Raw genomic sequence first — 22930 nt, forward strand, 5'->3', positions numbered from 1 at the left:
CATCTTGCAACATCACCAAATGTGAGAAATAGGATTTATATATGGCTCAATGTACTTGCAATGTTGATGCCAGTTCCATCCTTTTTCCATGCCCCCATGAAGGCTAAAGACGTAAAAGACAGAGCCATAAAGGAAGGAAGACAAAAATAATAATCATCAATCATACTTAATGATAGGGGAAAATAGAAGGCACCGAGAAATCTGAGGGAGCTGTCATGTCCGTCAAAAAGAACTTTAACAAAGGTATGTAACTGGTTTTCTAATGATATTAGCTCCTACAGATTCCTTATTTTAACAACTGAGAAAGCATCCAAAAGGAGGTGGGTATAGGAATGCAAGCATGATCATTGGAAAAACAGTTGAAATGCTGCTCTTACAATTATGATTGATTTTAATCATCCACATTAAAATCAACAGTGTATACAGAAAGAGGACATAAGACGCCAGATAGCTGCTCTGCATGTAGATTGCAGACTCATCGAGAGAGACCAAGTAGCAGCTACTACTTGGTAGAATGAGCACAGAATTCTTCAGTAGGAGATTTTCTTGCCAAATCATTATAGTGCAAAATCACTAGAGGAAGCTGTCTAGAAATAATCTGCTTCCTGACTGGTTTAGCAAGGCGGCATCTTCAAAACCCACAAAGAGTTTATAATCAACACTAACAGTTTTAGTTCTGTGAATATAATGACTGAGGGTCCTCCGAGTGTCAAGTCTGTCTATTCTTCCTTCCCCCTTGAATGGATGAAGACCCGACATGAACAATGCTATGGAAATAACCTGAGACATGTGGAACTCAATAGGAAATTTTGGCCAAAATAATGGTTTCCCTCCAGCACCACTTGGTCTCCAGAAAATAAATTGTGTGGTATAAAAAAAAAGGATCGAGAGCATGATGGCCACTGACGTGCCTAGGCAAAGTTATGGCCAACAGAAACAACCAACTATTCAAGTGAGAAATTATGGAGAACATGAATGTAAGATCTCCAATGGAGTCCACATCACAACTGTAAGTCCCAAGTTCAGGTTCCACAGTAGAATGTTGAAGGGGATTGGAGGAAACCTATTCTGAAGCCCTTTCAGTAAAATTGATAACTTACGTGGAGAGCCTTGACCAAGCAAGTGATAACCTCACCCTTGATCGTACCAGTATTAAGGGCTTTTTGGCATAACATAAAAATGGAGAAAATGAACAGAGAAAATGAACAGTCTATGCATGGGAAAGATCCAGTGAAATATTGTGCCAGGAGGCAAAAGATATGCCTTCTACCAGACTAGGCCACCATGGTGGAAGGCTTATGGCTCCTAGAAGAATTTCCAGAAATTCCAGTGAGCGAATGATAGAAGACAAGAGCTAGGTTCTCAAGTTCCTTCCAAGAAGGCAAAGGGCTCTTCAGTTTAGAATGCAGAAGGCTGCCTTGATTCCTCAGCAACAAATTGTCCATCTGCACATGGTACCATGGTGGTGCACAACTCAATTGCACCAGGTCAGGGTACCTTGTTCTGCATGCCTATTCAGGGGTGATCGATATCTCTAGTACTCAATAGAAAGGGACCTTTAGGATACCCTCTGAAGAAGACGAACAGGACGATATGTATAATGCACGCAGAACATACCAGCCAGGAGAAAATGCCTCCCAAGCTCCCTCTCAAAGGATAGTCTTGTGAGCAAAAGATGGGATGCTTCTTGCTCCTTGCTGTAACAAACATATCTACTTCTGGAAAACCCACTAACATGGAGATTTCATCCAATATTTGCTAACGAAACTCCCACTCATCACTGACACACTAGGAAATTCACCTTCATTTTCTCCTTCTGCAATAGCGGAGCTGCTATTGCTTTTGACTCTACATTGGGCTGTTGGTTCAAACAAAACAAAGTTGTCCATTAGAAGCTGAGCATCATTCCTTTGCGTTTAAGGTAGAAACACTTTTAAAGCCAACCTCATTGCTCTCATCTCCAGTAGATTAGATGGATTTGACAGAATGTCTCCTGCGATGACCAAAGTGCAACAAATGTTAATTTATTGATGTGGGCTCTACAACCAGGTAGTGAAGAGTCCATCATCAGTGTGCCCTGAGACTAGGACATCTGAAATTGTGCTCCCTTCTTCAAATTAATCAGGGTACAGCAGCATGGTAAAGAGCAGATCAAAGACAAACACATGTAGATAGAATCCTTTAGGTAAAAATGCTCCGATGACACCTCAACTTCCAGTTGAGTCATCTAATTTGCAATCTGGCCTAAGGGCCAAGAAATATGTTGCTGCTGTTATACCTAACATCTCCAAAATAACTGAGCTGTTTGCAAAGTTATGATACAGAAGTTGGAAAGCAATTTCTAAGGGCTACGAAACCTTCTCACACATGGAGAAGCTTACAACTGATGTTAATCCATTCCCACACTTAACAACTGAAGTGTTTGCAGAGGTGTTAAACAATATTTATGTTGATTCACTGAAAACATCTGATTGAATTAAAGAATGTTTGTAGTCAAGAGATCCATTTGAAGGATGTCTTCACTTGCTTAGTTAGAAGCCAGCTATCAAAGAAACAATAAACAAAGGCACCTTTGTGATGCAGATGTGTAAGTACCGCTATCAACTTCCTTAAAACATGAGGTGTTAATGTCAGCTCAAATGGAAGGGAGGTTAAGTGACAATGAAGGTCTTCCACTAGAGATCGAAGATTTCAAGATTGAGATGTGGAAATATATGTTTTCATTGTCCAAATAGATCACCAAATACTGTTCTTGCAAAGCAGTAAGGACTGCTGTAGAGTCACTTTCAAGAATCTTAAGTCCATAATTGGAATGATCTCCTCTAGCTCATTCTTGAGTACAAGGAACTATAGGGGAATAACATCTTTCCCTCCTTTGCAACAGAGGGATGATTTCCACTGCACCTTTCTCAAGACGTGCAAGAATTTCCTTTATAAAGATGTTTGCGTGTAGAATGGACAGACTTCTAGATGGAAGAAGCGGAGATATCTCTGGAAAGATCATAAAACAGCCTATCCTGTCTCTTTGTAGACACCATTTATCCTTTGTTATGTTCTGTCTCTGATGAAGAAACAACATCACTTTCCTCCCCAAAGAGCATATGTAATCTGAAAAATTGACCGACAGAGATGTTCTAAGCTTGAAAGAGAGCTTCTTCTCCTCAACTGACAAATAAGCTGTTGGGGCATTACCTGCTGCTGCTTTTGTTATCACCTAAATCAATCTATCTAGCTTTGAAATTTCTGGTACTATCTTTGAAAACCAGTAATTGGAAGTCAGGCCCAAAACTGAAGCTGTAACTCTGCTTCACTTAACTTTCCTGAATAAAGAGTCAACCTTCTTCCAGAACAATCTCTGTCCATCAGTTGTTGTGGATGGACATCACGTTAAAAAGCCTGTTGTGCACAGCCAGGAATGCCTCTTAAGAATTACACAGAAGCCCATGAATTGAATGAAGGCATCTGCTGTACATACTCCCATTTGCATTGCTTGTTTGGCGGCATCCATGATGTCTTGCTGTTAGAGAAGGGTTAGCCACTGAAAGCTTGAGCAAGGCTTGAGAACGATGCCTGGCTCTGGCTCAGCTCGAGCTCCTCTTGGAGCATCAAGCCCAAAAGGAAGCCAAGCTTTCATGTGACTATGCCTGCCACCCATGCTCTTCATCATGCACAATAATGAAAAAACAAAGCATAAACCTTCTATGCTAGAAAGGAAAGACAGAGATACCCATTTAGTGGCTCAAATTGCATAATGTGAAACCAAGAAATCTGAGATAAATCCTGGCTTCCCAGCTTGAATGAATTGTTTGATCCTAAGCAAATATTTTAGTTAATCAAGCCTCCTTTTTCTTCGTTATCATGCATGTGAGTTCTGGATGTGTGCTATAAAAAAAATCTTGTGTTTGATTTGATAGACTGTAATGTTACTCTACCTATACTAAGAATCTATGCTACAAACAGGGTACAGATGAAACTGATTTTCCCTTTAGTTCACTAATGTTTTTTTTTTATTTGGATGGTGGGCAGGAATGTTTCTAAATTCCTGTTTAAGAACTACCACTTAATAATTTCCGGTTAACACAGTGATATAAACTGACTTATTACGGTGACCAACTTCTACATGTTTTTAAAGAAAAGCACATTTTTGACATTTGAAGATAATGTTTGTTGTATGAATTACATGCCAATTATTTTCAGGTCTTGGCTCATGCACAGGCGTTTAGAGGCAAGCCAGACCATTGGTGTGGCTCTGGTTCGTCTCTCCCCTTTGAATTTGTTAGTTTGTCCTCATTTAGCCTGGATGTTTCAAGGTTGCTGCAGGCAACAACTGCCAAAATCAATAATTCATAACCAATCAACAAGTAGAATTGGATGATGGTGCTTACTTGGATTGGCATGAGGTAGACATTGCAACAGCTGCCCAATTGAGGCTTGTCCCTGGTCTCACATAAGGCCTTACAGAAAGATAAAATGCCAGAGGAGTGCTTTGACCCCACAAGTATTTCAGTGAACAACAAGGACCTAGGAGCCTCTGTATGCAGATGGAAAGAGTCCCGGCTACTTTTCTAACCACAGCAGCAAAATGATGTTTCTCTACTGTGAAGGTTCCTCTAGATGTATGGAAATCAGACTTTGGTGTTAAGGTCATTCGTGTTGAGAAAGCCTGTTAACAAAGTTGGGTTGGATTCAGGTAGAAGCGAAGAATGTCCAGCTTTGCCATCATCATCTTTATCAGCGTGCCCAAAAGGGTTATGGAACTGAATTGCATTTCCTACAATTATAGCTCTGAAGTAGCAGAATGTAGAATCCACTGTACAGCTTTAAGTGATGGAAAGAAACAGCTGACCCCGCTATGAGTACCAATTACATCCACTTCAGCGCCATAGTGCTAACAACTTCAGTATCAATTCCAGAAGGGTTGCTAGTTCTGTCTTTGTGGACTGAAGATTAACAGGCTCAAAGGTAAAGAGGTCAGGATCTGAGTGTCTCATGCCAAAGACAACTCTTTTGGTGCCGAAGGCACACTAAGTGCTTTGGCAGCTGAAAGAAGTACACCACTAGCCAGAGCTGAAAAATGTTAAGCATGGATTTTTGTAAAGCCACTGTCTGATTTTTAGGAGCTCCCACAAGACGAAACCTCGCTTGTGGGATGGGTGATGAGAGGGATCTCAGAAGATGATGTTGTCCTCTCTTTCTAATGCGTTCTCCTTATTGCCATTACTTGAAGACGATTCATGTTCTCTTTTGCACCTCCTAGGCTTATTCTGTGTAGAAGAACTTTTAGAAGCATTTATTGACTACCTAGTCACACAAGCCATAAATAGTTTAGCTTCCTTTTAATGGCAACCTGTAAGCTGCATAACTTCAATCAGGTCACCTTCTAAGGTGTTGCTTTCCGAAACACTAGAGACAGTAGATTGGGAGAGTCATTAAGAGACATGGGCCAGGGATATGATTTTCAAGATGAAGTCTGAAGATGATGGAGACGAAAGTCTCTTTTGAAAAAAGACATTAAACAAAAAGACCTCAGAAACTTCTCAGCAGCTCTTGATCCAGGGTCTTTGGAAAAACAAAGGGAGTGATATAACTGGTGTGAGTGAGTGAGTTCATACATATGGCTGTTGCAGCATATCCAGTGAAGTTTTGACAGTTCACAGCTGATGATGAGCGTCTTCAGGCATCAGTTACCCAACTTAGTAAAAATACATTCTGAATCCAGTCTGGTACCTGGGAAGGGGGTTTGTGTATGGAATCTGCATGAATCAATATTCATAGGAAGCAAATGCTTCTGGAAGTATCCTGTTTTATACTGGTTCTACTTCTTTCCTATTAAATAAATGCACAAGGTAGCTGATTGTTCTGTGCACCTAATGGGCTTCAAAAGCTACGAGATCAGCATAAGCTCAAATCATGTGCTCTTGTGTTTTGATTTTTTAAATACATTTATTAGAGATAACCTAAGCTCATATTTGGCACAAAGAGACTGCTAAAAAGCAAGTCTTCACTAAAACTTTAACTGGAACAAAACATTAAATATGCTTTGGAATTTTGGTTAGGAGAACAATACTTTCAAGTAGCTCAACTTAATATAATATCTGTGAAAATGTGCCACCCTGAAATCTTATTAGTGATATTGTAAATTGTGAGTTGAAATGTTTTATTTGTAATGCATACTGTTCTGGAAGTAACATAGCTTGTGCAAATGTGTGGCATGCATTAAGTGAGAAGAATTCCAAATGCAATATCAGCCACTGACATTTACCCACTCAACGAAAGGTTTAAAACGGTGGTACCAACATGGAACTAATTAATTTCGACTTCTGATGAACCCGTGTTGAAAAACCATTATGTTCAAGGATCAGTACAAGGGAAGGGCTGGGAGTTATAAGCAATGCCCTAGAAAATGTTTTAATATCAGCTTTCATGAGCCCCCAGCAAGTGAGTGTAGAAAGCGAGCGTGACCATCTTGATGGGTCTTTTGAAGGGCATTGTTTCTGAGAAACTACACCTTCTTTTTGTTACCATGCTGAATGAGATGAGAATCCCTCAGCTAATCCCCCTCCAAAGCAGCCTGCTGTCTTCCAGCCTACCGGGTGCCCTGTGCCTCTTATACCCAGTCGAGACTTCATTGGTGCCTGACTGCTGCCTTGTTTACCCAAAGCTATCAAAGTTGGCTCCCATACAGCTCAATTGTTGCTTAAGTTAAGAATAGATGTCAGTAAGTAGTGATATTTCCTAAGTTTGGAACTACATACCTCACTGTGTGATTAATGAACATTGATCGTGATCGCCCTTAAGAAAACTTGATACTTTTATTGCCCTCCTCTGCCTTCCACCCACAAGATCAATGCAGAATGAAGTGCAAGGTTTCATGAGGTTGTTGCATAATTTCCTGTTCATGAATGTCTCCAAGAATTGTCTGCAGTTACCTCAATGGTATTCAACCAATAACAGGCTTGAACAGAGCAATAAACAATATAGCAGAACCAGCTCAGAAGGAGCAGTTTGGACATTACCTATACCTGGGTGTTTATATGCGACCTTTCAAATCAATGGTTGAAGAATGTTGTTAACAAAAAAAAAGGATGTAACCCCTCATGTGGGATACTTCATCCTTAGGGTTGCTCCTCCATCAGTTCCACCCTGGGGCTCTTAGAGTCTTTGAGTATGAGAGTATGTGTTGTGAATGAGAATAGTCTTGAGCTCTTTGAGTATGTGAGTATGAGAGTATGTGTTGAGTATGGCAGTAGTCATGAGCTCTTAGAGAATGTGAGTGAGAGTGTGTTGCATATGAGAGTAGTCATGAGCTTTTTGAGTATGTGTGTGTTGCATTTGGGAGTAGTCATGAGCTCTTGGAGTATGTGAGTTTGAGAGTATGTGTTGTGTATGGGAGCAGTCATGAGCTCCTAGAGTATGTGAGTATGAGAGTATGTGTTGCGTATGAGAGTAGTCTTGAGCTCTTTGAGTATGAGAGTATGTGTTGAGTATGGGAGTAGTCATGAGCTCTTAGAGGATGTGAGCATGAGAAGCACAAGGGTATCGGTTTTGTATGATCAGATTTGCGAACAGCGGTGCCATTCTAGCTCAGTTTCTCATTGGTTGGAGCTGTTGTTCTGACTCCCACTATATTCTTTTAATGAACGATATTTATAATAGCCTGATTAATGCACACCCAACTTCAACCTCCTTCCCACCCAAAGCTCAGCAGAAGTGACATAATGAGCTGTGGATCTGTCTGTCAACATCACATTTCAAGGTTATAATTAAAAATATATTGTACATGTCAAATGTGGGGTAAATTATAAAAGGGGTTGCGTACATAATCCCGATTTACATTGCTATGCAGAGTGTTCATTTTTAATATGTTCTTTGTAATACAGGAGGTTTGCAGATCTGAGTGGCTAAAACCCACTTGATATTTTATAGAACTATGGTAGAAGTTAATTTGCTGTGGATAGTCACTCCTTAGGCGTCCTTGGGCACTGAACACTATGCTCATGGTTACGAATGAGGGTTTACTGTACATAGTAAAGAGCAGTATCACAGGGTGAGGTATTTACCTAGTTCAGTGAATACCTCATATTTGAGATTACCCCTGGAAAAGGTTGAATTTACTGGTGTTTTCATATGTGGGGGAGTTTTCTGTACGTGTCCCCCAGTAAATTTAAGCAGGTTTTTGGGGGAAGGGGCAGATTTACCACAGATCTTATTATTACGATCCTTGCGCAAACAGCAAAGTGTACAGGGATCACAATTAACCACTTTAAAGAATCAGGCCCTTAAAGGTGAATCACGATAACTGATGCTACTGATTGAGACTCTTGCAGGGGTGCACAGATCAACGTACCTTGCATTAATGAGGTACTGTGCTAAACTGATGTTTGCCGGGGATCCTGTGATCGTAACTTGCCGCTCTCCAGAACCCTCTGAGGCATTGGCGATCTTGATCTGCGCGCCCGACATCTGTCTGATTTCGTTAATCTTACTGCCTTGTCTTCCGATAATGCAACCTATTAACTGAAGGGGGACAGAGATTTAGAAATTAGTCTTGGACATACTGTGAGCAAGTAAAACACAAAAGCTAAACATTAAAAAGCACAAGGAAGAGTAGAGGAAACGTGTTTGTTGTCAACAACAGAGATCATGTTTGTCTTGTAATGCATTACAATATAGATCTTCAGGGCCCAGATAGAGGTATTAAGCGCTATGTAAATATTACAATACAATACAATGACCTGTTGGTAGTTAGTACATTCAAGCGCAAGTTCTCTTCTATGTACAATCGCAAATAGGCGCTCGGCTAAGCAAGTGGATGAGCTGAAACATCCAGATATTTGAAATAAACCAGCTTCTGGCCAATGGTAAATGTGTTCTAACAATTTTTACCAAGCTTGACTCTTAAACCTATGGATCAATCCCATACCCCCACTCTGTCCGGAAATGCAGTAACCGACGCCGACCTCTTTTACAATTGGCTCACGCAGGAAATGACAACCAGAAACCCCCCCAAACGTCAAGGCACTTCTCATAAAAAATCCAAGAGCAATGCCCCCTGGTTCACTCCCGAACTAGCCACCTCTCACCTACTCTGTAGGAAAGCAGAGCGAAAATGGCGTAAGTCCTATAACATTGACGATCGTCTCTTATACACTCAAACAAGAAAATCTTATCTTTCGAGTATTAAATCAGCCAAGAAGTCATACTATGTGAACGCCATCAAAGAATCCCACCAAAAACAAAAGACCCTGTTTTCCATAGTAAAGTCTTTCACCCATCCCAAAACTCTGCAACCTGAAATACCGCCATCACAGGACTTATGCGATAAAATTTCCGACTATTTTGAAGAGAAAATTGTTTCCATTCAAAGCAATTTTCCTCCTTTCTGTACCTCCCCACTCCCCCCTCCCTCTGACTCCCTTCCCGGAAATTTGAGCAGTTTCTCCCCTGTAACTCTTGCGCAAACTAGAGAAGTCATCCTGGCCTGTAAATCCGGCTCCCCCTCCGATCCCTGTCCCCCCAAAATCCTCCACCAAATTATCGACGTAATCAACCCAGTAATTAACGACATAGTCAATTCCTCGCTTAACACAGGAACTGTCCCCCCCCGGTGGAAGAAAGGTATTGTCAAGCCTCTGATGAAAAAGGCCAATAAACCACCATCTGACTTGACTAATCTTCGCCCGATTTCACTACTTCCAGCCTTAGGAAAAATTACCGAGCAATTGGTCTATAGAGAACTCAGACATTACCTGGAAGTAAATAATATACTCCATCCGCAGCAATCTGGTTTCCGGCCCAAACATTCGACGGAAACAGCACTGATAGAACTATCAGACACGATCAAACTGCTACAAGATCAGCGAAAAAATTCAATCCTCATCCTTCTTGACCTGACCGCGGCGTTCGACACCATTTCCCATTCCATCCTCATCAGTAGACTGATGAACATAGGGATCTCAGACCACGCTCTAGCCTGGTTAAAATCATTCCTGGCTGACCGATCTCAGACTGTCGCTCTGGGCCCTTTTCACTCAAAAGAGAAAACGATTTTCTCAGGTGTCCCGCAGGGTTCGATCCTAAGCCCTCTCCTTTTCAACATCTACCTCATTCCCCTTCTGTCCCTGATTGAATCCTTTGGAATTCCTGTAACCTCCTACGCCGATGACACCCAGCTCATCGTGCCTCTGGATGGTAGTTCTACCAGCGCAGAACTCAACCTTAAGAACTGCCTAACGAAAGTCTTCCATTGGATGAATGCAAATCATTTGAAGTGTAACTCAAATAAAACGGAGATTCTCCCAATCGGCAAGAGTTCCCCCTTCTGCCCAGCCCTCTGGTGGCCTGACGACTCAATCGCCCCCCCCCAAACTGTAACTACTGCCAGAAATTTAGGCGTCATCTTTGACTCAGATCTCTCATTCGACCACCATGCTAAGACTGTAGCCGGCAAATGCTTCGGGACAATAAGATCCCTAAGAAAGTTCTTTAACTTCCTCCCTCTCGACGCCAGAAAGAGCGTAACAGTGGCCCTTATAATCTCCCGATTAGATTATTGCAACGGCCTACTGGCAGGGACAAAAAAGAGCACTCTCGCTAAACTCCAGAGCGTGCTAAATACAGCTGCTCGACTTGTACTCAAACTGCCCCGGAGAGCTTCCACCTCCGCAGCCCTTCTTTCCTTACACTGGCTACCTCTCCACAAGAGAATTCTATTTAAGATTCTAATCATCGCCTTCAGATCCTTCAACAAATCCGGGCCAAAATACCTCCACAAACGTTTTCCCCACTACATCCCCAGGCGATCTCTCCGCTCGGCACAGGACAACCTCATCCTGCCCGCAAAATACAATCTGAAGACGAAAGGAGGAAAAACCGTTAGCCACCTAGCCACCAAGGCATGGAACAATTTGCCCAAACACCTCAGGCAAATAACACAAGAAAGACCATTTAGAAAGGCTCTGAAGACCTGGATCTTCAGCCTTCCCGACGATCTCACTAAAGCAGCCATCTAATCCCGCTCTGTTCCCAGACCGGCCATCAAGAACACTTAGCGCCAAGATGCTCCCTCCGGAGCGAACGCCGCGCTTTACAAATACCCCCACAAATACAAATACAAATACCATTTGACAACCATGGGTATTCTTAGTTTCTGTCATTAACTTTTCCATACTTTGCCTAATTGCTTTTAAACTATAAACATTGCGGGCCCGGTTCCTCTCGGCTAAGCGTCAATCGTAACGCTATTGAAATTCTGAAGCTTGGGGTTTATCATAACCACGCTCGTAGTTATATATAGAAAAAACGGAAAAACCATAGGGATGCTATATACTGTTGATCCGAAACTTTTGGTTGAACTGAACGACTGCGAGTGACAATTAACAAATCTTTTCTCAAGAGGAATCACCTATTGGGACAACGTAATCATACCCAATGTTTTGTGTTGTATTGGATGAATTCTACTCTGGACATTATTTGTGAAATTCTGTTGAACTCTTTACATTACCTTGCCCTAATGGAGTTGCCTTAAAAGGAACGAAACGCGTTGGCTGTTGTCCTGTGTGTTCTTTTTTAAAACATGAAGATGAATAAAGGATTCTCTTGAATAAGACAATGTTTACAGACTTGTTACTTCATTTCTGGTGCCGCCTCCACTTTTTTTCAAAAACTTTTTTCTCTGGTTTCCCAGTGAGATCTATCTGCAGCAGGTCTCGGAGATGCTTGGCACAGGATTCATCGACTTATGGGACTTTGAAATTGATGTGCTCAACATTAGTCAGCTGTGGGATCTTTTGTTTGTTAACCCAGAAGCTTCACACCTTCTTCAGTATTATGATGCTCTGGATAATGGAGAATCCTGTGTCTGCTCTCCTCCTTCAGGACTCTAGCCATGGGGCTCTCCACTTAATCCACGACCATCTGTGGGTGCGCACTTAACAGTGATCAATGGATATGTCACTGTTTTACAAAAGACTCTTAAAGATGCCAGTAGGTTGTAAGTTTGATCCACCCATTTACAGCATTTGCTCCTGGACTCTTCTGCTGCATCCCCAGTGTCATGGCAATCCAGATCCAAAGCACATCAGCAGGCCTCCTTAAACACACCTTGTCTAAATCAGTGGTAAAGAGTAGCTACAGCAAAAGCATCTACCTGGGCTTCCCTTCATTGCTCATGTGCAGGCTCCAGAGAGTTTAGACTGCTGTGGCTTGCCTCCTGCTTGATCTCAAGCTAAGTAATCGCAGGAGCTTTCAGCTCTTCACTGGCTACTAGTTACCAACTTATTACATTCAAGTAACTCAGTATTTTCCACTGTGCCTTCAAGGACTAATGTCAGCCATTCACTTTAGCTAAATTCTACCAAACTAAGAAATGTCACTGTTCCAATGTGATGCTTCAGTCTGTGCCTTGCTTCCACAGGCAAGCCATGAGTGGGTAAACATTCAGCATTGTGACATCTAAACTTTGGAACCTATTCCTCTATGGATCAGAAACATTCTTTGCCACTTAGACTTAATGCTGTCATATTCCCTGACTTTCATTGCTTTGTGTGGACTGATCACCAAGAATTATAAATGATAATATTATATAGAATTATAAATTAGGCCTTAGTGAATTACGGGGATGTTTTTCACCAAGGGGTTCTGAGTGACATCATAGAAACGAGAGCTCAAGTTGTCTATGATGGCATTCAGAACCCAGAGGTGAAAAACATCTGTTAATCACTTTTTAGCCATCTATACTTTTTTGTTAATGTAAGGAAAATGGGTCATTAGTTGTGTGGCCTGCACAAGTCTGCATTTGCCCTCCACTGTGAACCACACAGCCCCTCAGGGTAGCGGAACAGAGCAGTCCAAGGCCAACTCAAGGAAGGTGGTGTGGGTAGTAATCACCATTTCATGGCACATAATAGTATCACTCAATAAATAATTGTCCATGCTATGCTTTTTCTTTTAGAAAAAGGAAAAGTACATTTATTACACACACTTCTCAATACTATGCAGTAATTTACAAATATACAAAAGACTAGTGGGAATACCTTTGATGACACTTTATAATCAACTCTGACCCCCTAAAGGGTCATATAAGAAACATCAGGTACATCTATTGACTTGATCAAAGGTTCAAGCTAAACAAATCACGTCAAAAACATCACCATTTTAGGAGAAAAATGCAACAATTAATAATAACCATGTGTAAATGCACTTAATGTTTATACAGCAGATGCACTTTGAACAGTAATCACGGGCAACATTATTTCAATAAAGCACTTAAAAATGATCAGTACATGTCTGTGTGCTTTTTATAGACTTTTCTCTGTATGCAGAGAGCTCTTCCGTTGATGTGGTGGCCGTGCGCTCCCCTTAAACACGGGGTGCAGGGCAGGCCCACCGATACTGGGGGGAGGTGCGACTGCCCCCTTCCCCCACCTCTGAAATGCAGGATCGGGAATGGGGTCCCAGCGCCTCCTGGATAATCATGTGATCCCTCAGCGATAGGGAAGGTCTGCGAGGGCCCAAGCAGGCCCCCTCCCAGAAGATTTGGAATAAAACCCTTGTGCACCAACACCCCCCGGGCCCTGGCCCACCCAAAGAGTTTGAAGGATTCAGATGACGGAGCTCCACATGCTGCAAACTTTGCTGGGAATCAAAAGTAAAATCCTTCTCCTGCTGATATCTCGGGCCACTACCTCCTTCCAGTGGTCCTTGGCTGCCGGCTTCAGTCCCAGTACCCAGCAGAAAGTCACTACCAAGAGAGAGCTCTCCCCCGTGCGCAAGACCTTTTAAGTGAGGGTGGAAGTTTCTAGAAGCTAGGCACCTCTGGCCTATTCTGGGGTGTGACATCACTTCTCCGCCCCTGTCCCAACCCTCCTGCACAGCCTCCTGGGGCAGTTCAAAATGGCATCACCCAGGAGTCAGTAGTCACATCAGCTCTAGGGGCCTCGACTTTTTTTCCTTGCTGACATCCCTGCCAATGCCTTTCCGAACCAATCTTTAAAGAGAGCCCCCTCTTGTATTGGTTGCAGAGGTCTGGGCTCCCTTTTTTGTTCAGTGGGCTTAGACTGGCCCATACCTGGTACAGTTTGATAGCTGATTGATTGATGCAGATCCTTCATCCCCACCCCGTTCATCGTCAGGAGCGGAGTAAAGCAGTGTTAAGTGATCCCTTTGAGGAGGGAGGTCTGTGTTCCTGCTGCTGGAGAGAAATGTAATTAACTTGGCACAGAAGGGCGATAAAAGGCCTGGGCTCTGATCCTGAGCTGGTCTAGAGGAATATGACAATCCTGGATGACCCATAAACTGTACAGATGTCTTCTTAGAACTCTCATATTTGGGTCTGGCATACAGATTCCACCCCAGTTCGATAAGTCACAGATCTCTGTAGATCAAAGTGAAGCAAAGCTGCACTCTAAGGCAGTCTTCCTCACAGGTGTATAGTGGAGTGCCACTGCAGACAAGAAAGTAAGCCATATTGACATTCCCTAATGGAGTACATTAACATTATGTGGTCTACCCCAGGTCAAAATCCCACCCGGCAGAGTCCCCTCTGTTCCAGGATACCTGTGCGCGGTTGCTGGGCTATGCAGGACAGGAGTCTCCCACGCGCAGCCCCCACATGTGTGCACATGCATGTGTTAACATGTAATCAGCCAAGTGCCCATTGCTCTTGTTGCACCGCAGTGGCCTTATCTTAAAAGGTGAACAGTGGCGATAAACACACGGGTGAGTCACTAGTTGTGAGGCTCACCAACAGTAAGAAGGTAATAAAACAGGTTAACAAAGACAAAACACCAGGGCGGATGTGATGGGCAGAACCCACCGCCTTCCAGTTATGTATTGTTTTCAAAATCATCTGTCCCTGCTCTCAACTGCTATTTGGGGCAAAGGAGTAATGAGGGAGCCATAGATAACATAGCCTCTCCTTCGGGACCCAAATGTTGAAAAAAATACTTTACCTAACACCCTTAAACAATCCTGACCAACTTCTCTGCTTTCCTTCCCTCTCCTGCTGCTGTGCTTTCTGATTTCAGTCAAAGCAAACAAGAAGTGCTGGGCTGACAGTCTTTCAGAGAACCCTATCAGCCTGGCCTTGAAGGCCTTTATGTTGTAGCAACAGTGGGTAACGAGTTTTGTTATCAACTGCTGCTATGTCATAGTAGTGAGTTAACAGATTTAGAGTGTGGTGTACACAATAGAGGCTTTTTATGCAAGCCATTCATAACAAAAATAATATAGTCTCAGACTGGAGCACATTGTGTAAAACATTTTCTTCATATGTAGTCCAGTTTGGGGCATAAAGCTTTCATTGGCGGGAAACACAACACGCTTCCAGGTCACAGGTACTGCTCGCACCTGCTTAAAGATGAGGTTTGCCATGAATGAAATATGTTGTCACTTCTTTTTATATTTCTTATCAAACCTTTTTGAATATAATTTACAAAGTGAGAAGCTCAGTATCAATAAGAAAGTCCCCGACTAAAGAGTGTAAATAGAAAGATAAGAATAGGAAGAAAATTAAGAGGTCCCAACTTTTGCAGAGGCAGCCCCAAGAAGAACAATATACTTCTTCATATGACCTGTTGTATGAATGCACTTGAAGTACTAGAAAGTAATAATGCGAGGATTAGACAATTTGCCACAAAATTCTCTTGGAAGACACTAATTAGGAGAGAGGCCTTTAGTAAAGTCCTAGACTATGATTTTATGACGTCCAAAAACATGACCAGGAAGCAGCTAACTATATGGAAGCAGCTTATACGGATGCGAGAAAGTGGGCAAAGACACATGTGATAACACCACAGATACTTACAAGAAAAGAAAAGGTGACTCGAGGTCATGGAATGACCTTGAGGTGTTAGGCCTGTAATTGCCGCTTATTTACTTACATGATTAGGGCCCCAGGGGGCATTAGCAAATGTTGTTTGGTTGGTGGAGTCCAGAGTTACACCACAGGTCAGAATATCTACTCCTCCGCTACGGCAGATAAACGTCACCCCACTGCTTTCAGAGCAGTGGAAAAGGGAAAAATAAAATGATAATAAGAAGGTTATTATCATTTTATTTTTGTTTCTACGTGGCTGGGTTAGGGCTGGGCGGGGCTGGTGGCTCATATAGGAGGAATGGACTCTGCACACTAAGTGCACAGGACTGCTTGGCCAGCAGTCTCGGGCTCGCCAAACAGTCCTGCACACTTGATATGTTTGCCACCCATGCACAGGCTCCCTGCCCCAGTCTGAGCGCTGAGCTGCGGCGCTCAGACCAATCACAACGCTGCAATGCATCCTTGTGATTGGCTATGGGGAGCCCAGCGTTGTGATATGCTCAGGGGAGCCTGTGTGCTTCCGGACTATTCAGTAACGAGCGAGAAGAGACGGAGGTGGCTGTGGTACGAGGAGGTAAGTGTTTTCTTTTTTTAAAAATTGTACCACACACACCCTGTCTCCCCGTCCACCGCCCACCCCTGTTCCCTGCCAGTTGCCACTGATCTACTCCACGAATATGAGTTTGGAAAAGATCAGGGTTTCCAGGAGAGTGTGACAAGGGAGGGGGCTGAGCAGTTCACAACTGAATGCTTGGACTAGGCCTTTGCGAGGCAGGTGACTGTGCGTTGGAACTCTTTACCGTAGCATCTCCGCCAGCTGAATGACTATCTTTAAGTATTACACACATAACTAAAGAACTAGGCATTTGTTAATTCTAAGATTCTGTTGATTGATAAGGTCGTTTCAGACTGCGCCATGAAGGCTTTGGGTAAATAAACAAGTTATAAAATAAACAGGTTACTATTCCGGTTATGGGGCAGAGTACCCGTTCTAGAAAGATGCCAGAAGAGGAATGACGACGTTCTTGCAACCTGAAAACAGTGTTTATTCACACTAACTGAACCAATGTGGCACCTCCGTTCACAGATGGGTAGCACTAATGCATCTGCCACAAAGATTCGGTGATAGGAGAGGTTAAGCTGTATCTTGCTCTTCCCAAAATTCTGCGTGAGATGACACACACAGAAATAACCATAACAGCATAAAGAAGTGCAAGACGAAAACACCCCAGGCTAGTGATAAAAAGGTGAAGGAACTGATTGAGGATTAAAAAAAACTATTACTGCCAGTGCTCTAATACCAAAACAGCACGAACTGCATTGGGATAAAGTCGAAACCATGTAATATCCCAGTTATTATACACTAACATGGCCCTGGTTTAATTAGACCAGAAGATACCACAATGGTCCAAGTATGGTCCTTCCGGTGCGGTGGAGTTTGGAAAGGGCACCTCACATACAGCACACAGCTAAATAAACAGTTGTGTCAGAAAAGCTGCAACATGAAAATACCCAGGGTTCCCAATGAATGTGCGCAATAGACGTTCTGTGAGCATTCTCGCTTCCGTGGTATAACAAACCACCCTCAGTGGCCCACCAACCTCAAAATGTTAGCGCTTACCCAAACTAACTGCCCTTATTCCGACATTGGCAAGCAGCGCGTGGGGCATGGGCGCCTGGTGCGTGCAAGCAAGGGGCTGGTACACAAGGCACGAGGCACGCTCAACAGTGAAGCACGCGGCGTATTTCATTGATTGGGTGTTGCAGCGGCGCGCAGCTGGAACGGATCACCCAGGTGCTTTAATTGAAAAAATGGCACCAATTAAGAAATCAGCTGTGTTTGCCCTCTGCTGTCAGGGCTGACTGAGGAAAGCTCAGCACTCGCCGGCATGTCTACCGATTGCTTAATCTGGGGCACTGAAAAGGTCAGGGTGGCTGAACACCCGCTATAACCGAGGGAAAACAACGCCATATTGGCAACGCATTAAATATTTCAGAACTCTCGCCTCAGTCTCCTTGTGCTTCTGCAGTCTCATGTCGATACATTACTATGGGTGGCAGGGACATAGTTTTCTGTGTAAATGGAAAGGAAGCCCAAAATACACCACGGGCGGAGTTAATAAAGTGAGCATTTGAAGTGCTCGTTTAAGGCAGGTTCTGTGTCTCAGGTTTGGGGTGGCCGAGATTGAACTGCGGTAAATTTACCACCTTAGACAGCGGTAAATGATTAGTTGTCACAGGAAGTTTTAAGGAGTGAACATATTTGACTAGAAATCTAGCAGCATTTGCTGATGTAAATAAAGTAACTACAGAGCACAGTACAGTAGTTTCACACAAAACACAAGAGGGCATAGCCAAACAAAACAGAATGTGAAACAACAACCACAGTATAACAACACCACACCTTAATACTAGAGCACAAAAACAACATCACCACTACAACAGAATGCAACAAAATAATACACTACATATCCCTACATCGACACAGCAATATAATCTACAAATACAACTCAACAACAAAACACATCAATGCAGCACAAAAACAACACAATTTACTCAGGGCAAACTAACATGCCTGGATACCCTCATGGGTGACAAGCAGCGCTCTACAAATCCACTTTACATTGCATTACATTATAATACAGTAACACACTAAAAACAGAATAGCAGCACAACAGAACACAAAGACACAACAAATACACCAACACAATACACCAAAATGACCCAATAGTAGATGTTTACAACAGCACATCCATATGCTACAAATCAACATCACAAAAACATACAAAAGCACTTTAAAACAACAAAATCATACAGCAGAATACAAACACACAACCAACGCAACACACCACAACTGCAAAATCATACTGTTGCGCTGTTTTGTGTTGGTGCATTATTGTGTTTTGCTGTGATTTTGTGTTGGCATGTACTGTTGTATTGCTATGTTGTTTTATTGTTGGGTTGTGTTTTTACATTATTGTAATTTTTTTGCACTTTGGTTATGCTTCGTGTTTTGTTTTTGAGTTGTATGTTTGTTGTTGGGTTATTGTTGTACAGTTGTGTTGTTTTCTATTATGTTACTGCTATTTTGAAGTTTTAAGGTGATACGGTATTGAGAAGTTGTTGTATTGAAGTACTTTTGTTGCAGTCTATCCAGGTATGTAGTAGTGTCAGCAGAAAATGTTTTGCGATCTGGCCGAACTTCTCCTAAAAGATATGCTGTTGGTGTGATATTGGTGCTTGCCCATTCTCATGCTCAGTTAACATGCAAAATCATGAAAAACCCATATGTTCAACATGAGCATTGGCATAATAATTCTAGTTTATGAAAGAAAGTGTCTTTAGTGTCATTGATGGTTTTGGGCACTCTATAACTCCTCATTCATGATCTCTGTAACTCATTGTTGCACTCATGCATCTATTCATTCATCTACTGACACATTCTTGTATTGACCCTTTGACACAGCTGCAATACAACACACATAGACTCAAAAATGTATGCAAAATTAATTAAAAGAATACAAGTAGAAAAAATAAACAATGCTGCATCTAAACATGGCAGCACTATGCTTGCAATAGCGAAGCTAAACACAGCAGCATGTCCGTCTTGCTAATGTATTGTACATTGTCTATTGCTGTTTTAAAGTTCCAGCATGGCTATTACATTTAGAATCAAAACGTTGGTCACCTTGGAATGGTAAAACGATACACTTTGTACAACTGCATTCCACAATAATCTCTTGGTTTAGAGGAAGTGGCTATGTGGGATGTGGCACACGGCCGATTACCTGAGCATCAAACAGTGCCCCCTTAGTGCTGTCTGGAGAGCAGCAGCATCTTCTTAAGAAACATTTAAATAAAAAGAGTAGAAGGAAAGAAATGAAAAAGGAAAAGAGTGGAAATTAAAGACTGGCTAATCAGCCCTGATACTGTGACGCACTAATTGTCAGGCGGATGTCCACGTGTAAAAATATACAGCGCAAAAGTGCCAATGACTAATGTGGATTGAACCATGACCCCATGCAGTATGCTTCCATGGATGGAAGGAGAGCGTACATGATACTCAGACAGGCCAATGGCAGAACAGAGCTGACCCAAAGTCAGTCTGTCTGTGTGTCTGTGTGTCTGTGTGTCTATCTGTCTATCTATCTGTCTGTCTATCTATCTATCTATCTATCTATCTATCTATCTATCTATCTATCTATCTATCTATCTATCTATCTATCTATCTATCTATCTATCTATCTATCTATCTATCTATCTATCTATCTATCTTATCATACATGATCCTGGCAGATAGCCAAAATGAAATTCTAGTAAGGATTATTAAAGTGCAAATTCGATACACTAAGGGCTTGTCGTAACTAACACCAAACTCCTTCCCTAAAAGGTACTTCATGGAATTTTATGTAACAAAATACCCACCTATCTCTAGGTTTCAATACAAGGAAATTACATTCCTCCCATATATGCTTATCGACTTCAACATACTCTTTTCACAATCAATCTGACAGGCTTACTATGTTTATCATAACTTTTCATTATAAACAATCTGGGCTATAACCTTTATCACTGGCTTGCCACCATAACCAACTCAGACCTACACTAGCAGTTATAAGCCTTCCCACAAGGCATTCATCCATCTGCAATAAAATTACAAATATGTGCCACATACAGTTTTCAGAACAATGTAAAATCTATTTGCTTTGCCATCACTTTTCATTATAAATAGATCATACATTTTCCCAGGAAACTGGCTTTACCGTATGCTTTTCATAATACATAAGCCAGGTCTACCTCCTTTATCATTCATTTCCATAATAAACAGACCAAAGCAACTGGCACAACATTTCCCTCCACACCAATCAAGCATATAGCTGTTACCATTGGTTTCCCACCACAACTAACTCAAGCCTACTATACTGAGCATAGACTTTCCCACAAGGCAACAATCAGGCATACAGTCACAAAACTGCATATGTATACACATTTACAGTTGACAAGGCAAAATACTACCTCTCCTAACACGGTTTAAGAGGGATTCTCACAGTGCAAATCATTTACACCTAAGGTTTGCCACGAAATCCCTGGCCTCTGTGAGATTCTATGTAACAACAAGTATTGACAAAACCAATAGGTTTTGCCTATGCCATCAGTGTGTAGCACACATGGTAAGAGGAAATTGCCTCTCAGGATTATTTTTGTGCAGGAAGGTGCCCCTTCCTGCCAAAAAGAAACCGACATGCAGCGCAAACACCCTTGCACCATGGTGTAAGGGTGCCTGCGTTGGCGATAGGCAGAAAATCGTGCGCCAGAGCAGGGGGAAAAGAGAGGAATGCACCGTATTTCACATTGGCGTAGGGCAGCGAAGCAAGATGCCTTGTGGCGCTGCCCATGCCAATTACCCATAAACGAGGGCCGTAGTTTGGCTTCCTAAGGATACGTTCCAGGGTGATTAAAAGGGTATAGTCTTTAGGGATAAAGCGTTTACCTTTATTAACAACTTGTCAACATGACGAATATCTCTCCCTATTGCTCATACAGAGCACTATTCAGGGTTACCGAGCAGGAATAACAGGCAGAACGTTAAAAGCTGACTCTGTAAAAATGTGTTTACTCTTTAGTGGATCCATGTGTATTCCCTACAGTGCTCAGTGTAAATGGCAAAAAGAACCTAAAGAATTAAGCAGGTCAGCATGCGCAAAGACCTTGGAGAAATTGTTTTTACGTCCTTTTTGAAGGCATCGCCACCGGAAATCAATGGTGACAAATGAGCCAAAGAAGGCCAATCAGCTGCTCACGCATTACTTGCTTACCGCCTGGTAAGAACTCGCTGTGGTGTGCACACAATCCACCAAGTCCTGCATCACTCACAAATGCAAGCAGATGTGCGGAGAAAAATTACCTACAATCTACCACCATTATTGTTTTTATTTATATAACGCTATATGCTTGTAAAGTCTTACAACCCCAGACATACAAGAAGGATAATGGGACAAATTTTCTAGTGAAGGCAAAGAGAGTGTTAAAAAGCACACGGGGAGGGCGGGTTTGAGGTAATGTGAGGACAGTTGAGCTTCTAGATCAGAATGGAATATGAACAGGAAGGCAAGGGAGTTATTGCACACAACACTGTGTCTAAGAGCGCACTCCTTGGTATAAGCCTGCACTTATTTTCATTTTGAGCCACTTATTTGACCTATATTGTAGTCATAGCTATTTTCATATAAATACACAGCTTTAATGTAGTATCTTATATTAGAAAGAAAATTCTCTCAATGTGCTTTCCATCAGAATGCATTGGAGAAAGTCCAAAGTCCATGATGCTTAGAGGCCAGAGTTAATTTATGAGCTATTGGACCATCTTTAAAAGTAAGACATTTTAACCTTTTACTTTATGAAGACCTCAGTTGGGAACAGAGCCTACCTGTTGTGATGGAACAACTTTCACAGCGTGCGTGCCACCATCAGTGTTATGTCGTTTAAGCCATAGGGATTTGGAAAAACTGAAGCATTACACAAAGAATAAATGTAGAAAATGAGCCATACCCACTCAACAGGAGAATGGTAAGGGTGTGATTGGTAGCTGATGGTGCATTTTGGAGCACACTTTCGCAAATATATTACTGAAGCATAGTGTGGTAGCGCATTGTCATTTACAGACACCAGTGAAATGGCCAGTAAATGTGCATAGATATACAGTTTACTGATAAAAACTATAGAGCACACAAAAGGTGTGAGGAAATTGGGGGTCAATGAATATCACTGTGCATCACCAAGTAAAGTGTCTTGATTTGTGTTTATCCTATTGGAATATTTGTTTCCGTCACACATCCGAATTATAAATGAAAGTGCATCATTTGCGCTTTTCAAAATTCTGACATATTTTGAATGTTTTGTAGTTTAACTTTTGTTATGTGTTAAAAAATAACATCCTAAAGCCTTTACTTTTACACTCAACAAGACTGTCCCATAGTTCACATTATAGGACCCTCACACTTTGGAGTCAGAGAAAAAAAACTAAACACCAATTTCAACAATAAAAATAAACAGCAACTTGTCAGAAGACACAGCCTGACATCTGACCTCTGTGACAAGATAAAAACAAACTTG

The 22930-nt window shown here is 42.1% G+C and overlaps 1 protein-coding gene across 3 annotated transcripts in view; it reads right to left on the reverse strand.

Moving 5' to 3' along the window:
* The window catches only part of LOC146822676 (poly(rC)-binding protein 3-like), a 555354-nt gene that overhangs the window by 9619 nt on the left and 522805 nt on the right, over window positions 1-22930 (reverse strand). For all 3 annotated transcript variants that reach the window (XM_085606867.1, XM_085606865.1, XM_085606866.1), the window contains one exon: window positions 8348-8517. In XM_085606867.1, coding sequence (XP_085462993.1) covers window positions 8348-8517 — 170 coding nt within the window. The remainder of the gene's footprint in view (window positions 1-8347; window positions 8518-22930) is intronic.

Source organism: Triturus cristatus, chromosome 5_2 (genome assembly GCF_964204655.1).
Source record: "Triturus cristatus chromosome 5_2, aTriCri1.1, whole genome shotgun sequence".
Classification (NCBI taxonomy): Eukaryota; Metazoa; Chordata; class Amphibia; order Caudata; family Salamandridae; genus Triturus; species Triturus cristatus.